Here is a 20,061-nt window from a genome sequence, read left to right on the forward strand (position 1 = left end):
GCTTTGGAAGTTTCCTTTCCTCCTCCTCCTCTCTCTCGTCCCCTTTCAGAAATAACTATGTAACTACACCTGGAAAATGATGTTAAGTCATTTTAGTACCTTGCAGTTTTTGAATTACAGCAGTCTTGGTAATGGGAACTGACAAGACATCGCCTCAGTTAGTTTGATGGCTGGGACAATGGTAATCAAATCCGAGATAATGAAAAATTGTGTGGAAATGGGAATCATAAAGATTGGGGCTAAAACGCAAGCTGTCATCTTTTGCACAGGAATAGTACAATACTGCTTTGATTTCGATCGGATTCTGAATTGTGATGCAAGCTTTTGATTTCATCAAGCTCAATGTTCCCTAAAGGGGAAGGCTGTTTAATCTTTTCTCACCCACCACCTTATGAACTTCTGTATGATTAAAACCTTACAGTGCTGCACTGAAAGATTTAGTCCTGATAAGCTAATATTCTACTGTTTCTGTAAACTGGGTTCTCAGTAAACCAGGCTACCTCTCTGACATTAGAGTACCTCAGCTACACGGTGGCATCACTATTTCAAATGTAATTAACTTCAAAATCCTTTAATGCATTTCAATATAGGCTAAATGCCATATTTTTACCCAGCTGTGGTTTAAAGCTCTTCGAGTGGTAGGTTTCAATTGCTTTTCAGATGTCCTTTGAATGTGTCAAGAACCTCCATGTTCATTACAAGACCTGAGCAAACATTCCCCCCCCCCACCTCCCCATGCTGCTTTCTATATTCTGAGGGATCCTGTTCAGTTTTTGCCCAAAGGTTGCTCAGGCCTTTGTGGTGAATATATGGAGGTCAAGTATATAAACAAAGCTGCTCCCTCATTCCTCCCTCTCTATATTCAGATGCGTGAAAAGGGTGTCTGTTGATGGTGGGAACAAAGAAAGGAAAGGCTGGTGGGAACAAGGAAAAAAACGAAGGCAATTGCCTCCAGTGTTGAATTGTGTGTGGAAATCCAAAGGTCGTCTAGTCTAACCCCCTGCAATGCAGGAATCACAGCTTAAAGAATCCCTGATGGATGGCTATCCAATTTGTTTAAAAACTTCCAAGGAAGGAGAGTCCACCACTTTCTGAAGTACAAAATCAAGCTTGAGGTGGTGTTTAGATGAAAAATTAATGGTAAATAAAGCCCACAGAAAAACAGTAGATTCAATCAATTTATTAACAAATAATTAATAATTTATTAGAAAACTTACATTTATTTACATTTTAAAATTAAAATTTACAGGAATATTTCAGATTTAATCTTTATTTAAGTAATGAATAATTTTTTGCCAGTAAAACAGCTCTTCGTCTTGTCAGTAAAAAAAAAGTGTTACAGCAACAATTCAAAAGTTATACAAGTACAAACATGCTATAAAATAACCAGATTTCAAGGAAAGCATTTCTCTAGCTTCTTCTGAAATGGTGCATTAAAGACTTGCTGTTTTTTTCAAACTATTCTGCAAAGTCTTTTGCAGTCTAGCTATGTTTGCATCCAAGGCTGCTAGACCATTTTTGAAGTCTTCTTCATCTCTAGAAGTGAATGTTGAAAAGGAAGATATAGTCCATTCAGATTTTCCAGACATCCAGTCAAAAGTTGAGAAACTGGAGTCAGGAACAGAAATACCAGGGCCTTTTTTCTGCGTGTTTCCTTTCTGATGTGGAATAGAAGCATAAAAGAATTTATCAGGCTGAAGTCCATCTGGATCGTCCGAAATCATTTTAACAGCTTCATTTGTTATTTCTTTTGGCTGCATTTGGCATCTGTCTCCCTCCAGCTTTGCTGTCTTCCCCTTACTTTCAGACTTATTTTCCGCAGTCTTTTTGGGACTAAAGCTACCATACAATTTATCAGCGGCCTTTGCATTGTTGCCCGGCATCTCAAACCTAATTGGTTGCTTGGAATTGGCCAACCCAAAGTTACAGTCCCGTTTTGGGGGAACTTGACACTGTGTATCTGTCCTTTCAGCTGCTGCAGCTGGTCTCTGAGATGGACTGCTACTCAATGGAATGTAAATAGTCTCATCCGGCCCATGCCCTTCTACCAAAGTACTTGAATTGCTGGCTGCTTCAACTTCAGGCTTTAGAAAGGCAAAGCTTTTTGGAGCCGCTATTTCCCCTGCAATAGGGCTGTTTTGAGGAGGGTCTTCAGTTGCCCTCATGTCATATCCTTCACCTGGTACCTTCATCTTACTTTTTGGTAAGACAGGCTCTGCCAGAATAGGACTGGTTTCTAACTTTTTAAGGTAGCTCATTACAGAATCACTTAGAGGGTATGCGTCGGCCTGCAGCTGTTTCTCATGAATTTCCAAGAGTGCTTTTGACAGACTTCTTTCCTGTTTTGGTTTGGCAGTGTCCACAGTGAGGTCTGAGAGAAGTTTGGACATACTGCCCTGCAGAGCCCTGTTGAGAACAATTCAGTAGTTTAATTTTAATTAGGACAAGGAATATGACAAAATCCAAGATCCTGAATTTGTCTCAAGCAGTTAGGCTCTGGTTGTAGTTTTATCCCCACTTGCCTGTGGGTATAGATATCGTATACTGTACCTCTTTCAGCATACAGTCCACCTTGAGACAATACAGAAGTTAGTAATACTGTCATACCTATACTGAGCTTTTAAGCAAAACTTAAAAACTATGACTGCAGGTTGGGCTTTTTTGGTGGTCTGTCTTAAGTTTATCTTCCAAACGACCATTGTATTGAAGTAGAACATTATCTATTAGTTTTGTAAAGAGGCAAACACATTTAAACTTTCACTGAAAATAAAAGAAAAAGAAAACTGAACATTTTGTGTGTGTGTGTGTGTGTGTGTGTGTGTGTGTATGTGTATGTAAGTAAATGTCATAACCGTGTGGGAGAGAGGATGCCAAGTGAGAGAGGCTAAGTGAAGGGGGGTCTCTAGAAATGGGGCCATGTAAATACAACCATACACCCAGCTGTCAATGCCTTCCAACAAGTCACACGGGCCAAAACCAAGTTGGCCACAGTTACAAACACTGCTAGGAGGAAAAGCGCTGCCCCTTCCCCCAAAACTAGTGATCAATGGTGGCTTGTCTCCCTAACATGCCCGGGTATATGTGTTGTTGTTGTTGATATTAATACAGTGGTACCTTGGGTTACAGACGCTTCAGGTTACAGACTCCGCTAACACAGAAATAGTACCTCGGGTTAAGAACTTTGCTTCAGGATGAGAACAGAAATCGCGTGGTGACAGCGGGAGGCCCCATTAGCTAAAGTGGTGCTTCAGGTTAAGAACAGTTTCAGGTTAAGATCGGACCTCCAGAACGAATTAAGTTCTTAAACCGAGGTACCACTGTAATAATAATAATTTAGTTTAATTTAATTGTGTTGTGTTCTAATGTTGCGCAATGTCCTGATATTTCATGTTATAGTGACATAGAAATATTTTTATAAATAAAAGCCAAACGGCCACCATTCAGCCTTAAAGGAAGAACTAATGCTGCAATCGGAAGTCTTTACTAAGAGACACGCTTCCCATAACCCATTGCAATGGGTGTCTGGGGAAGAGCGGGAGAACCCCTCCCTTTGCCCATTGTTATGAATGGAATGCTTGCCACTTGAAAAAATAAATTGATTAAATGCTGCATCACTCTCTCCTGGAACATTCAAGGAAAATTCCAAAAACATTAAAAACTGAACTCAAAAGTGCTGCCCATGAAACTGTTGTGGCTGCACCCACGGTTCTTTTAAAAAAATAAAACAGTCTGAGGATTAGCTGTTTGTGGGGTGGAGGAGTCCTGGCACGTGTTCTGCTCCCCACTGTCCTGAATAGCTGAAGGGGTAAAAATTTAAGCTTTTTGAATAGTCTCAATAGTTCAGTTCCAACCTATTAAACAGGAGACAAAAGTATGCACACAGGTTGCACAAACAACCCCCATCTTGTTTGAGCTACAGTCTGAAAAATCTACCTGTAACGTGTGGTAATGGTGCCCAACTGGATTCGGTGAAGCAACAAGAGAAAACAAGAGCTAAAAACCAGAATGTGACAACTTTTATTCACCCTGGCAATTGTAAAGGGTCATTCCCCCCCCCCCCCTTTCTAGCAAGACAGGTTTCAACTTAGTCCATGAATCTCTGACACCATCTGGTGGCTAAGTACTACACCCACAGTGCAAGACTTGATATAACACTAAATATATGTGACAGAACTATCAGTTAAACTTCAACAAAGGTCTTGTGCAAGACTACCTGCTCCAGAAGCAGTTGTTTTTATTGTTTAAATTTGTATACTGCCCTATACCCATAGGTCTCAGGGCAGTTCACAGGATAAATTATGCCCTCTTCAAACAATATTCTATTAAACAAGTAGCTCAAGTGAAATAAGGAGAGACGGAACAGCTGGAGGTAAGTAAATAGACTTGACTAAGCAGATTTGTTTCTCTTTGTCTGTTTCTACACAATATCTTTTCATACTTAATGTACCTCAAAAGAAGTCTTAAATAAATTGGATTCTTGATAGAAAGAGAGATTATTCAAACCCATTAACTGTAGAAAAACAAAGGACAATTTATCTTTATTTTCTGAACTTCTGTACATCCTTTGGACTCTCCCTCTGGGTGGCATTCTATAGTGAATGAATCAAGTCCCAAGAAGACTGAGCACGACCACCTCAATGTCAGCCGTAAGCCAATCAAGTTTCAGGAACTAGTGTAGCACACTCAAGTTCAGCTAACTGTCAGGATTACTTGCATTATACAGTTTTCAAAGAGCAACTAATTATTGAAACAAAGTCACAAGAGCAATACATTCTTCCCTAATAAAGTGACAGAAATGGGTTTCTACTATAATATTTTGCCAATTTATATAGTTAATGAATACTAGTTGTAATATTAGTTTCCAGTGAAACTAGTGCTTGACCCAAACTTTTAAAATAAAAAGCTGAATATTGTTCCTTTGCCATGCTAAACATATGGCATGTTCCCCCTCCCAAATCTGAAGTTTGAAAATCCTACCTGAAATTATTCTGCAAAATCTTTGGAGAATGTTCAATTTGGCTATTATTTTCTGAGATATTGGTGCTTTTAAACTGAAAAGAATCCACCATTTTCCAATATGGCGACTTCTCCCAGTCTTCAATAAGTTTATCATAGCTTTCAGATCAACATACATGCAATTTTCAGCTTTTCATTCTAAATGTGTTGGGCCTAAAATTTTGCTAACTGCATAGGACTGAAGTTAAAAGAAGGAAGTTAGACAAGGGCAATGTTACTGAACATTAGTTATTTGCACCATTTGATTAAAAGGTGAGATACATATTTAACAAGCAAATTAAGATAGTTACCGAGTCAATTCATGTAACCTATTCACTTCTGCATCTTTCTGACGCAATGTTATGCCTAAAATCTGGTTTTCTTTCTCAGCAACTTCCAACTTGTACTGCAAGCTCTTTGTGCTGTTCAGTATATCGTCTGCTTCTGAAACACATTGAAGAAGTGTAAATTGTAATTTTTACATTAAACAAATATGAACCCAGAAAGTGCCTCAGTGTACACACCAATTTTGAGCTTTGTTGAGAAAATATCATATTGCTGTTGCTTTTCATGAAGCTCTTGGTCCCTCTCGTGAATTATTCTGGTCAGCCTTCTATTTTCCTCTTTTTGGCTTTCTAACATTTTAATGATCTCTTCATTTTTATTCCGCAGCAACTCATTGCTTTTCATATATTCATTCAACTGACTCTGCAATGTGATATTCAAAGACTGGAGCGAGACTATGGGAAGAAGCATATAGTTGTTTTAAAAGACAAGTTCAACTCCAACAAATATTTATAACTGCTAAAATATAAATAGGTGGCATGCCCTTGTAATCTCTAGGATTTTTAACAGCAATATATTTTGCCCGAGGCTTCCTTTGGAGACTGTCTAGAAATTTTAATCAGTAGAGAATGTTGCAACACGTCCTTAGATGAATATATATGAACTGTTCTGCTGTAGCTGTAATGAGTTTTTCTATTTCCTTCTAGGCCAAACTGAAGATGTCTTACTTACTGGTTGGAGCTGCAATCATGAAGATACAGCCAACTCGCTGCCTGCACTAACTGGTTCACCTACTTTTCTCTATACAATAATGTACATGGTAGAAATTCATAGTATGACCCAACTATACAGACTTTAATATTCAAACTGTAAGAGAAACCATGCATGTAACCACTTCCACAATCAAGTCAATAAGCCATTCCTGAATAAAGTTGTACGATACAATGGCATTGTTTCATGTGAAACCGTATGAGAGGTAATGAGACAGTGGTAATGTTTTGATTAGCATCTCACATCTTAATAAGCCAAAATGTGAACCAATCTTCTGCTCACACATGCAGCTAATTCGCAAGAGCACGTGAACGTGCTAGGAAATCTTCAGCTAACTAGTTTCTGCTTTCATATGTACTGCAAATCTATTATTAACATATTTAGAAAATGTATTTAGCTTTGGGTACAACACATTATAAAAAATCATTGGCATAAAACAAACCATGGAATAACAGAGTGACATAGGTCTGAATAACGGCTAGGAGAAGCAGCAGCATAACTGAAAACCTTTAGAGCCAGAAATCTGCTGCAGTTTAGTAGACAAGAATGAAAAAACATAGCTAATAGTTAATTGTGAATGTGCCAATCATGCACACTTTGCTCTTACTAGTGGGCAGGAGAAAGAAACCACGATCCTTCATTTGTTATTGGAGCAAAACAAACCTTTATTTCCAGTTTGGACAGAATTAAGCAAGGGAAAGCAGGTATAATTTGTGCATTTGTGGTAAACCATTAACTATGGCTTACTATTACATGAAGGGCTTTATATAAAGTAAATATAGTACGCTATTCAAGTACTTCATTAGACGAAAACAGCATTGCTTCCAGAACTGTTAGAAGTGTGAGTAACCAGCAGAGACTGTGAATACACCTCAAATTCTGTTTTAAGTGCTTTTAAAATACATTCAAATCTTTACACTTTGTTACTTACATTCATAGTTGCTATCCGGATTGCATTCTTTTTCTGCTCTCTCTTGGTTCTTCAGCTGTTGATTCAATATTCTTAGTCGTCTTCATTTGTATTGGGGGGTGGGAAAGTTTGCATTTAACAACTATTTTCTATGGCAATGGTTTTGATAAAAAGTGAGGGGACAAAACTATCTTCCTCAGCTTTTAAGTTAACTTTATCCATTCTGACAACCCCTCATTCTCTGCTAGATCCTCTTCTGCTTGGGACAATTGCACCACAGCTTTAAAACAATGCCAATACACAAAAAGAAAATCCAAGAATGTTCCCACAGCAGCTTGCGTATTATACAGTTGAACCCTGACTACAACTGAGATGAGCTTCCAATCAGCTGAGGTTACCAGTGCTGATCTGATAAAGTCAGCAGAGAGGTTTGCTGTGGCTGAACCACAGTCCTATCAACCTGTACAGTGGTACCTCGGATTACATATGCTTCAGGTTACATACGCTTCAGGTTACAGACTCCGCTAACCCAGAAATAGTGCTTCAGGTTAAGAACTTTGCTTCAGAATGAGAACAGAAATCGTGCTCCGGCAGCGCGGCAGCAGCCGGAGGCCCCATTAGCTAAAGTGGTGCTTCAGGTTAAGAACAGTTTCAGGTTATGTACGGACCTCCGGAACGAATTAAGTACTTAACCCGAGGTACCACTGTATACACAAACTGATCACAGTTGTTATCACTAGCATTACCAACTGTTATTATACACGATAACGGAACTATTTTGTTCCATTACGTGGATAACCATTATGTGGCAGTGAACTGCCTTTTGCAGTTCCCCCGGCAGACCCCTCTTCTTCCACAATGAACTCTACAAGAAAGTGAAAATTGGGTGGAGAACAAGGATTGCGCCAACTTTTATATCAAGATAGTCTGCTGATGTTTCAACTCCCAAATGCATCTTACTCATTTTAGTTGAACATTGATAAACAAGTTTTAGATTGTTTCGCAAAAATGTTTCGACATGTTAATTTATTATACAGTATTTCTGTTTTATAGATAACAGACTTAATTTATATGTATACATAATCTATGCATCTACTCCTTTAAAAAAGGACAGAATTGTAATCTTGCTGTAAAATGCTTTTGTTTTAAGTGCACATTCACCCTTTTGTTAACTGTTCTAAACTGAGATCTGGTGAATTACCATTGCTGATCCTCCATACATGTATTACTGACCTGCGCAATTGGGCATTTTCACTTCTGAGAGGTTGAACAGCAAGTGCTATTTCAGCCTGTACATTTGCATTTCCAACAACTGCAGGCAAGAGTGATACAGTGTCTTCCACTTCACCTAGCAACCTCAAAATTTCTGAATCATCTATAATGGGGAAAGGAAGAATCTGTTGAGTAATCAAATGCACTCCTCAAAACATGTTGTGGAAGAATAAAAATTCACAATCCTAAGAAAGATACCAAGTACTTTTACATCTGCTATACGCTACAATAGATTTAAGACAGAGCTCCGTCTTCAATATGTCCCTTTCCAAAGGAAGGGAACAAATTTCATTAATGTTTTTGCAGTGCATGTTGCTAAAAGAAAAAAACAGCACTTTACCCTGAGAATAGTAAGAACCCTTGTATATATATATTAACCTTATTGTCCCTGGTGTAATGTTGGCAACATGACCCTAAACACATCTGCTTACAGCTAATTATTCCAGAAGCTTCCTTTACTTCCATATAAGCTTGCTTGCTTACTTACCTGCTGCCCAGGATGAACAGTACTTGCCAGCTCACAAAGCGGAAATAATAAGAATTCCACCATGGGTGTTTCCCCATCTAATAAGACTTACATTAATATGGGAATCCTCAAGAAACATTTTATAACCTATTCATATTAGGTAGGGCAAGGCAGATAGTTATATTTGCTTATATTTGCTTTCTATACTCATCAGATTTTTTTTTTTTTAAAGATGTCTCACATTCAGCTCCACTACAAATCAAACTCCATTGGAAGCTTTTATGCTGTACTGATCTGGAACATGATTCCTTAATCAAGAAAGTATCCAAAAATATTTTAATAAGAATAGCAATGCGTTGTAAATCACTGGTTTTCAATACATGAAGCAGATGTGATTAGGAAAATGAAGGGGAAGAGATCTGATTTTTTTTTTTTACATTTGACTTCAGATTTCTTACAAAACAAAAAGCACCACTCAGCCATATTGAGAATGTGAACACTCTCCCTTGTGCAGAAAGGAGTCTCTGTTCTTTATTGCCTACTAAACGTAAAGGGACCCCTGACCGTTAGGTCCAGTCGCAGACGACTCTGGGGTTGCGGCGCTCATCTCACTTTACTGGCCGAGAGAGCTGGTGTACAGCTTCCGGGCCATGTGGTCAGCATGACTAAGCCGCTTCTGGCGAACCAGAGCAGCGCATGGAAACGCCGTTTACCTTCCCGCCAGAGCGGTACCTATTTATCTACTTGTACTTTTGTGCTTTCGAACTGCTAAGTTGGCAGAAGCAGGGACCAAGCAACGGGAGCTCACCCCGTCGCAGGGATTCGAACTGCAACCTTCTGATCGGCTCTGAGATTTAACCCACAGGGCCACCCACGTCCCTTTTATTGCATACTACTAACAGATAAAAGGAACAAAATACTAAAATATGAAACCTTAGTAGAAAGAAAGACAAAATTAGTAGAAACAAATGTGGTTTTGTCATGTTGGTATTCAATTAAGTAAACCTTACAGAAGTATAAATCAATTACCGTATTTTTCGCACTATAGGACGCACTTTTTCCCCTCCAAAAATGAAGGGGAAATGTGTGTGCGTCCTATGGTGCGAATGCAGGCTTTCGCTGAAGCCTGGAGAGCGAGAGGGGTCGGTGTGCACCGACCCCTCTCGCTCTCCAGGCTTCAGGAGAGCCCCACAAGCTCGGGGGACAGCGGGAGAGGCGCAGCGCGCCCTTCCCGCTGTCCCCCGACTTGGTTAGAAGGCTGGCGGGGGGGGAGCCTGCTCCTCCCCGTCGCCAGCCCCGCAAACTCGGGAGACAGCGGGAGAGGCGCAGCGCGCCCTTCCCGCTGTCCCCCGACTTGGCTAGAAGGCTGGCGGGGGGGAGAAGCCTGCTCCTCCCCGTCGCCAGCCCCGCAAACTCGGGAGACAGCGGGAGAGGCGCAGCGCGCCCTTCCCGCTGTCCCCCGACTTGGCTAGCAGGCTGGCGGGGGGGAGAAGCCTGCTCCTCCCCGTCGCCAGCCCCGCAAACTCGGGAGAAAGTGGGAGAGGCGCAGCGCGCCCTTCCCGCTGTCCCCCGACTTGGCTAGAAGGCTGGCGGGGGGAGAAGCCTGCTCCTCCCCGTCGCCAGCCCCGCAAACTCGGGAGACAGCGGCAGGGGCGCAGCGCGCCCTTCCCGCTGTCCCCCGACTTGGCTAGAAGGCTGGCGGGGGGAGAAGCCTGCTCCTCCCCGTCGCCAGCCCCGCAAACTCGGGAGACAGCGGCAGGGGCGCAGCGCGCCCTTCCCGCTGTCCCCCGACTTGGCTAGAAGGCTGGCGGGGGGGAGAAGCCTGCTCCTCCCCGTCGCCAGCCCCGCAAACTCGGGAGACAGCGGGAGAGGCACAGCGCGCCCTTCCCACTGTCCCCCGACTTGGCTAGCAGGCTGGCGGGGGGGAGAAGCCTGCTCCTCCCCGTCGCCAGCCCCGCAAACTCGGGAGAAAGTGGGAGAGGCGCAGCGCGCCCTTCCCGCTGTCCCCCGACTTGGCTAGAAGGCTGGCGGGGGGAGAAGCCTGCTCCTCCCCGTCGCCAGCCCCGCAAACTCGGGAGACAGCGGCAGGGGCGCAGCGCGCCTTTCCCGCTGTCCCCCGACTTGGCTAGAAGGCTGGCGGGGGGAGATGCCTGCTCCTCCCCGTCGCCAGCCCCGCAAACTCGGGGGACAGCGGGAGAGGCGCAGCGCGCCATCCCGCTGTCTCCCGACATGGTTTGGAGGCTGGCGGAGGGCTTCCTCCTCCCCCAGCCCCGCAAGCTCCCAGAGCGATGCCAAAGCTGCGCGCAGCTTCGGCATGGCTCTGGGTCCCGTTCTGGGGGAGGGGGAAGCTCGGGCTTCCCCCGCCCCAGCCCCGCGCCTGGCGGGGGGGGGGAATAAATTTTTTTGCCTTTATTTCCCCCCCCAAATCTAGGTGCGTCCTATGGACCGGTGCGTCCAATAGTGCGAAAAATACGGTATATTGTAAGCAGAAATCTCATATTACCCTGATCAGTGAGCAAGGCCTTAAGTTCTCCCAAAAGATACTTCACGGTTTTCACTTTCTGAGCTGTTTTTTGAAGGCTTGTCTTTTTAGGTTTTAAAATGTCCTTGTCAAAGCTCGTCTGACAGCTTGTATCTCTCACTGGTGCCATATCAACTCCATCCAAGTTTTCCTCTTCGCTTAGAGTACCCTCACTATATTCTTCAGCAGTGTCTTCTCTAGAAATCAAGGGCTTGGTCTGAATTTGGTCAACATCCTGGTACTTTCCATCAACCTTCCCATTCTCCTTTTCATGTGCTTGCAACAGAGCCAGATGTGCTTGAATACATCTTATTAGGTCTGCCTCTTTAATCTGCTGTTCGTGGTTTCCTTGATCGGGCACAGTTTCTATGGTACTAGCTGGAGCAAGTACTGTGGGTGGCGTAGGTTTGTTTGGAGCAGACTGGATCATGTGGGGCAGGGCAGAACATGAAGCAACAGTCTGCCCTTGGGCACTAGAAGTGGAGCCACTGTGGCCTTCTGGCAAGAGAAGTCCCATCTGTGATGCACACTGAGTGCAGCTCTCAATGACAGCACCCTATAAAAAGAGCATATGAATAATTTATTCTACACTGAAATGTTAATACTGCACGCTTAGTTATGAGTAGGTTGCAATAAAAAATAGTGTTTAGATGTGTAGCCTTCTACTATAAAGGTAAATATTACGCTAGGTACCGTATTTGACGCACCTGACCATAAGACGCACCTAGTTTTAGAGGAGGAAAACAAGAAAAAAATATTCTGAATCTGCACAGCGCCTCTTCAGCAAAGCGGGAGGAGAAACGGAAGGGGCTCCGTTTCTCCTCCCGCTTCACTGAAGGGGCACTGTGCAGCTCTCCCTCTCTGCACAGCGCCTCTCCAGCAAAGCGAAATCAGAACAGCAAGAGGAATCGCTGCGCAGCGAAAGCAGCGATCCCTCTTGCTGTTCTGGGATAGCCGCACCAAGCCTCTTCAGGGCAGGGGGAGCGTTCCTCCCGTTGCTCTGAAGAGGCTTTGCGTGGCTATCCCAGAAGTCAGAACAGCAAGAGGGATCGCTGCGCAGCTGTTCTGGATTCAGAGATAGCTGTGCAACCTGCATTCGCTCCATAAGACACACACACATTTCCCCTTACTTTTTAGGAGGGAAAAAGTGTGTCTTATAAAGCAAAAAATACGGTAAATATTATATTTTCTATGACACCATGAAGGATCTCTTTCCCCACTTCTTAAGCATACTTTCAAAGGCACAGCAGTTGATACACCCTGTCTTAAAGGCTTATTTAACAATAAGCTATTATGCCATTTGATTGTTATCCAACACAAAGAGAGACAAAGAGAGATTGCCTATATTGTATTAGTAATTAGTTGAACCTGATGGGGTAATCTATGGCAGGTGTTTCAAAATATATGCAGAATTAAAGGTTGCTTTAGTACTGGTGTTCTTCAAAACAGCTTCACTTTGAAGCAGGTGAAGTTGGATTTGTTTTAACATTTTTTTCTTTCTTTTCCCCTTTCGGCTTGCAGAATTAATTTGTTGCAGTTGTGCTGTATTGTGCTCGCCCAATGTAGTATTTACTGTACTACCCAGGACAGGATGGGGTTGTGCAGGGTTGTTAAGGCAGCAGAGAGCATTGTTGGCTGCCCACTCTCTACCTTAGAGCAGATTTATGCCACAAGGTGCCATAGGAAGGCACTGGACATAGTAAAAGATCCATTGCATCCTGGTCACTGTCTCTTTGAGCTCTTGCCGTCGGGACGGAGATACAGGACGATGAAGACAAGAACAAGCCGTCTTAAGAACAGCTTCTTCTCCAGAGCGATCTCGGCCCTGAATGGGAAGCCCGGACTTTGAAAGTCATCTAATCTCCCTTGCTGTATTATACTGTATTGATTAATTAGTGTTTTTATGGAGCAGTCAAGTAATTTCGTTGTCCCCGAAGGGGGCAATGACAATAAAGATATTAAAAATTTTTTTAGAAGAATGGGTGACAAGCAAATTCTACTTAAGCCTCAAGACGGTGTACAAGGTGATAAAATCTAGCAATAAATCACAGTAAAATATAAAAAAATGCAGCTGATAATCCAAAGGGCACTATTATTTCTCAACATTAAATGCCAGAAAAGGCTTAAGCAAAGAGGTATGTTTTTAAGAAGTGTCATGTGATGTGAAAAATAGAGTGCTTTCCTGAATGTGATCTGCCGTACTTTGGCACAAGCTGCTGACCTTAACAGAGTCTTACATTCCTGTTGTCCCCTCCATCCTCTTATGTCGTCAAATACCCAAGGGGAAATTGAAATTATATCATGGTTCCTCCTCTTTGACAACCATAAATAAAAAAAATGGAAAAAATGACCAGTTATCTACATCTACACCAACACTTGTTGAATTGCATTAGACTTTAGAAGCCCCCATTTTAACATGTATTAAGGAAACTTTTAAGGAAGGCAAAACAGTAGAAATTTATCAATAGTATGCACAGAACAAAACGTGGCAATCCAAAATTTAAGAGAGTACTTACAGGCTGAACAAACGAAGGATTAGCTGCATACTGTGGGGACAGAGCTGGTGTAGAGGTAGGCAAACGGGAGTTGAATGCTGTTACAGGCTGATATGTTGCTATCGATTGAGGTATAAAGAACAAAATTGTCAATGTTAAGATTAAATATATCCATCCCACAACGTCTGTCAAATCAAATCATGCCATTCCCACTCACTGTGTTCAGGAACGATGGAACATGGAACTTCAGGAATGCCACTGGATTTTTGCAGTGGTTGGGTGTTTAGCAGAGACATCTGGGTTTGCACATGCTCACACAGTTTCTGATGCATCACAGGAGAGTGCTGAGTGCAAGGTATATGAATTGGTTGAAGAGGAGAAGGTTGCCCTGTACTTACAGGAGTTGTGTCTTTTTCAACAACTGCAGCATTCACTGATGCTGGCTTATTTGGCATAGGCACTACAAAAAGCAAAAAGGATAACCTTTAACTCTGTTAAGTTATATTCTAAAACAACAAAGATGTAGCAGTAACCTTTTGAGTTTTGGAATTCTGCTCTTGAAGCATTGCCATACGCTTGTAGTCTTGATTATGTTTTATGTTACATTATGTAAGATAAAAGTAAAAATATGTAAGTTATATTCTTAAGCATTCCTCAAAGTCTAAACTATTTTCTAATAGTTCAAGAATATAGTTCTGCATTGTTCACAGACTCATGGTGGCCTGTACTTGACCAAAGACTGTACAGTGAAACATGTAATTTAGTCCTATTGATGAATACAACAAAAAACTTAGACCTCCATGAAGCAAAAATTGATCTACTAGTGCAGGTGAAATCTACTGAACATTTATGGTAGAGTAAGGCTATTTTTAAAAAATCAGATCTTTTAAAGAATAATGTATAAATTGTGTTTTATCATTTTCTTATAGATATTCTGTAATGAAACACTGAAAGGATATAATAAAATAAAGAATTAACTTAAAAATAAAGTTGAAGAAAAACATCTTACCCATTCCTTTACGCACATTTGCAGAAATATTTTTTTTCTTTTGACCCCTCTTCTTTGAACCATTGACTTTACTGAGTAAAGGTCTTGAAGCTGTTCTGACAAAAGCTGCTTTACCTGCCTTTTGACAGAGGTTCTCCATCCCTAGCACCATTTGAAATAATATCATTTAGCAACAAAGTAAGTTACTCGCAGAATGAAAACTGAATTCAAGTAGTTAAAAAGAATACTACCTTCAGATTCATTTTGCAAAATGTCCTTTAGTAAAGACGCACAGCGATCCAGGCCATGATGAATGGTTGCAACCTGTAGAAAGGATATGAAAGAGAATGCAAACAGTTTTCATTCACAGAAAATGGCTCATTATTAAACTTTCCTTATTCTGTGAGCTAGTAAATGTTCCAAAGTGTATGTTGGAAACTACAACCAATACTGAATGCTGCTGCTAGGATGCCCGTGAGTGCTAGGCATTGTATGATTTGCCCTGGCTGCTGGTTTGTTTCCAGGCTCAATTCAAGATACTCATTACAATCCTTGGTGGCTTGGGACCTGCATATCTTAACAGCGGGGGGGGGGGGGCAACCTTGGGCCTGCAGGCTAATCTTGACCTATGAGGTCCTTTCCCTCCAACCATGTCTACCTGCCTGTCAGCTGCCATAATTGGGTTAAATCCTGCAGTGGCTGCATGTGATTGTTCCCAGCAAGGCACAGGCCTATGTAGCAAATGAGTTAAATATTGCTCAAGTCAAGTGATCAAGCATTTCTGTTTAAGCAATATTAGGCTTTCAACATTGTGGTGTATTGCCAGCCAAACACCACAGTTTGGCGATCTACCGCGATGTTGAAAAACAAGATGCGTTGGCCTCTGCCTGTGAGACACCAGGTGAAACTGCCCCAGCTCTCACCTTGAGAGCTGAGGCGATTTCACCCAGGGTTGCAGGCTGGGACAATGCAGCTTGTTCGTGCAGCTTAGCTGGGGGGAGGGAACATTTCCCTTCCCCAGCTGAGTCATCCCCGGTGCTTTTGCTGCTCACACGTGAGCAGCAGGAGTATTGGGGCTCCTTTAATTGCTAGACTGAGGCAAGGGCACCTGCACGCTCCTCAGGTGAGCAGTTTAAAGATTCAGAGGGAGGAACAGGCTGTATCGGCACCTCGCCGGTACAGCTTGTTTCTCCCTCCGCGTCATATGAAGGCAGTGGGATGGTGGTTTCACTATGTATTGCTGGTGAAACCGCCGCTGTTCCCGAGTCCCTCTGCTAGCAGTGCCCACTGGAAGAAGAAGCATTTGACTCCCCCCAGCGCACGCTGCTAGCACAGGGATTCAGGAGCGGTAGCTGTTTCACCAGTGATATACCGCTTAATGAAACCGACATCACGGTCTGCTCTTCATACTGGTTCTGGGCAATATATTGATATATCTCCCAGGCCTAGTTTGAGCCTACAAAACCAGAGACTCAAACATGAGCTGTCTGAAAGTCCTTTGCAAACAGGAAAATGGATTTTAAATAGTACTGCACTTTGAAATCCCAACAATCGGGGCTTCAAAGCGCAACATGAGCTGACATCACAATGGCATTAAGTGATTAACAGATGGGAAGCCATCCATCCAGAAAAGGTTCCTTTTGTTGTTGTTGTTTAGTCGTTTAGTCGTGTCCGACTCTTCGTGACCCCATGGACCAGAGCACGCCAGGCACTTCTGTCTTCTACTGCGTCCCGCAGTTTGGTCAAACTCATGCTGGTAGCTTCGAAGACACTATCTAACCATCTCGTCCTCTGTCATCCCCTTCTCCTTACTTCTGCTTAAAAGATTACCCTCTTCCATATAACTTTCTGACAAGGCCCTGTTCTCCCGATTAATTGAAAATGTGAAACATGATGACAGTGACCAGGGCTAGTGGCTTTTCGTAGCAATATTTAATATGCATAAATAAAAAACTTTGCTCAGATTTTGCATTATAGTCTGTCATTACCTGATCTTCAGAATCTGTGGAATACAGGGAGTAGCCAAAATCAGCATCAGGACGTGCCACTTTTCTTAAAGCATTCCTGAAACACAGAAACGCTGTGTTAACTCTCTCTCTAGCATACATGCAAAACAACACTTGGACTTTGATATCTAGGAAAGGAGAAATGCTAAAACACAGTATCAGAAACTCTAAAACCAACTACATCAAAAAAGCAACTTAGGTTTGAAGGCATTATATGTAATATTTGATAAGGAATTTAAGATGATTCTATAATCTTCATTTCTAAAGACAAGCATTGGTCCCAACTAGCCAGCAAAAAGCACAACATTTAGGGCAGTTTTAACAATATGCTACTGCTCAAACCTGCACAAATATAGAAGATATGAGGATATCCTTACTGTTTTCCTCCGCTTGCTAATTTAGCTGATCCTGTCAACCTTCCTGATGACAGTACCTGTTGGTTGCACAAACAAGCACTCAATATTTGGTATTAGTTTTCCAGAATAAGTGTAACAGAAAACACACCTCAGGCTTACGAGAGAGAGAGAGAGAGAGAGAGAGAGAGAGACTACATCTTCTACAGGAAAGCCTGCATGCAAGTGATGTTTTATTTTAAAAATGCTTATAAGAGCATAGAACTGATAACAGAAAAATTTCATTCTACTTCAAGAGTGAAAAGCGATCTACAGTAGTGAAGCATGTCTGACCTATACTTTGTATGTAAGCCAATTAAGAGTCTTTTTAAAGAATAAATAACCATTGGGAACATGTAGGCCTCTGTGAATTGATTTCAATCGATCAACTAAACCATATTTGCAAATATCAAGAACAGAATACTTCACATTTTGAAATTCAGATTCCCTGCACAAGCATGACTATTAACTGGCCATTTCAACAAGGAAAACACTGGTGTCCAACTAAGAGCCTTTATAACTTCAACCATTTGGTAATGTGTTCTATAACTATTAATAATAAATAAAACCACTGCAAACCAGGAGAGGTTATGCTTAAGTAGTTAAACTCATACTATTTTTGTACAATCTGGTATTTCAGAAACAATCACACTTCACACCATCACATTTTGCGTGTGTGCTCCAGGAGCAAGAGCAATAGGGATCAGCTTAAAGATCTTCTGCTTTTACGAATTCTAGAAGGGTGGGCTTGTTACCTACTCTGTTGGTAAAAGCAGCAGAGTCCCGCGGCACCTTAAGAACTAAATAAGATGCATCGATAACAGAGGCGTTCGCGGATCCCACTCCACTTCCATCATCAGGTGCATGAACTGCAGCCTTGAGTCGGTAAGCATACAGGCATCATGCATGGTTATGGGGAATGCAGAGCCCTGAGGTTACGAGGGGGAACTCAGGGCGAAGAGCCCGAACTTAATGGCAAGGGAGGGCGCGTTTGCTCCCCCTCTCCCGCCCGCATTTACCTTGTGCCTTACGGAGCCCGGCCTCGCCATCTCCTTCCAGCCAAGAGGCTGCCTCTTCCTCCAAGCTGACTGACGGGCCCAACGGTTACTCACGGGGCAGAGCCTGTCTCAAGCCCCGCCCCCTATTTGCTCTCATTGAGGCGGCGGCGGCGGCGGCAGACCGAGCGGGAAAGGAAGAGGTAGGAGGGAAATAAATAAGAGCCCGGCGGTCTAGTTTATTCTATTGGTTAGAGCCGTTCCTAAGTCGGACCAATAGAGGAAGCGGAGCGTGAGAGAGGCGTGGCTTAGCCCGTTTGTCCCTTAGTCAACCCTCGGAGGGTGGGACCGGTGTTTATTAGGCGTCCTGCACGCGTTCCTCTGGGAGCCATTGAAATGAGTGGGAAATCCCCACTGAAACAGGACAGATTTTTTTTGCTGCTGGGAGAAGGGAATGGGCCCTTGCTTTTGGCTCGGGAAGCTCATCCTGCGGTCAGTGTGTTAGCCTAAGGCAGAGGTTTCCAACCTTTTTGAGTCCACGGCTCCCTTGACCAGCTGCATTCTTTTTGCAGCACTCCTGTGGGGCTCAGGAGCCCAGTTATGGGTCACCCTTTGCCTGCAGAGCTGGCATCCTCTCACCCTTTTTCGAACACCCTCCCTTGTGGGTGGAGAGCCTCCTTTCTTTCCCCCTCTTCTTGGGAGTCCTCTGGGCAGCTGCTGCTTCTGCCGCCACCCCTGGTCCACGAGCTGCGTCCCCTGCCCACAGGGGCCTGGGAAGCACCCACTGGCCAGCCCCAGAGGCATCCTTCGCCTGGGGAACTTGTAGCCAAGGCTGCTGCAACAAACAGATGTGCAAGCCTTGGGGAGGCAGAGATGCAAGAAGGCATCAGAGAAGGGAGGGAAAGAAAAAGGGGCAGAGGCCAGTGTTGCCCGTGGTACCCCGACCATCATTCAAGGCACCCCAAGGTGCCATGGCACACTGGTTAAAAACCACTGGCCTAAGGAGATACCCAATCAGCCTTGTGGTTCTTTTATAAAATAAATCACCTTCTGTGTCGCCACAGCATTTGTTTCAACATACAGTGCTCCTTCCTGTGACATCCTACAGGTACTGGTCATTTTTCCAACAATTCAACGCAGTCAGCTTTGTTATTGGGCAGCATATACATATTGTTAATTTTAAAAATCCACTTAACATCAACCTACTTTTGCAGGAGTTATTGATTTGTTCTTGTTTTATGTACGTATTTTGTCTTATCATTTTGTTGTCAAATGCCCTGTGATCTTTGGATGAAGGGTGGTATTCAAATTATTATTAATAATAATAATAGTGCCAACATATGAAAGTAAACTTAAAGGTGTCAGACAAATTATTAAGGAATTATTCTTTATCCTTTTGGTGTGCCACCTTGTACTCCTCAGAGCAGAGGGGAAAGAGGCAACAACAAACAAGCTTCCAGACACCCAAGTCCAGTTTAGGATCAGCCCGGGTCCGGGAAGACACTTCAATAAGTGGCTGTTGCTTGGTGTCAGTGGGAGCAGACTGGCAACCCACTCCCTGGCCCCCTACCGAGCCTGAAAGAGGTACAGAGAGATACTGATGTTATTGTTCGCCTCAGGCTGAGAAACACACTGTGTCCAGCTCCTCAACATCCTTCTCCACCTTCGCAGGGGGAGCCTCTTCTCTGCACCCCAACTTTCGGGCACCCCCCCAAATCATAAACCTCATTCTCATGCTTCCTACCCACTCATACTCTCCACCCACAACATACAATTAAGAGGTAGATTCTTACCACCACCCATCTGAAACTTTTGTGGTGCTTGGTCTCCAATTTCTGTTACCACATTCAAACAGCTGGTGCCAACACAAAGCAAAGCCATATCATGCCTACAATTTCCCCTGAAATGCCTGGGTGAAAATGATTCATTTTCAGTTGTTGACTAAAAGGAGGGAGGGAGGGAGAC

At 43.1% G+C, this 20,061-nt stretch overlaps 1 protein-coding gene across 3 annotated transcripts; it reads right to left on the reverse strand.

Moving 5' to 3' along the window:
* Positions 1–1,164: 1,164 nt before the first annotated feature.
* CCDC14 (coiled-coil domain containing 14) lies at positions 1,165–18,262 on the reverse strand. Of its 3 annotated transcripts, none has more exons than XM_081006447.1 (13): positions 18,121–18,262; positions 17,087–17,142; positions 16,692–16,767; positions 14,955–15,027; positions 14,725–14,865; positions 13,933–14,175; positions 13,737–13,834; positions 11,203–11,776; positions 8,195–8,336; positions 6,983–7,062; positions 5,520–5,735; positions 5,307–5,436; positions 1,165–2,406 (listed from the first exon to the last, which is right to left on the reverse strand). In XM_081006447.1, the coding sequence occupies exons 1-13, from the start codon at positions 18,148–18,150 to the stop codon at positions 1,434–1,436; spliced, it is 2,832 nt and encodes a 943-aa protein (XP_080862573.1). In that variant the 5' UTR covers positions 18,151–18,262; the 3' UTR covers positions 1,165–1,433. The 3 variants fall into 3 exon arrangements, with proteins under 3 accessions (XP_080862573.1, XP_080862572.1, XP_080862574.1); XM_081006446.1 differs by having other exon boundaries at positions 5,307–5,439; positions 18,121–18,261; XM_081006448.1 differs by lacking the exons at positions 14,955–15,027; positions 16,692–16,767; positions 17,087–17,142; positions 18,121–18,262 and having other exon boundaries at positions 5,307–5,439; positions 14,741–14,854.
* Between the last annotated feature and the right edge of the window lie 1,799 nt (positions 18,263–20,061).

This window comes from Podarcis pityusensis (genome assembly GCF_964106645.2).
Source record: "Podarcis pityusensis genome assembly, chromosome: 1".
NCBI lineage: Eukaryota > Metazoa > Chordata > Lepidosauria > Squamata > Lacertidae > Podarcis > Podarcis pityusensis.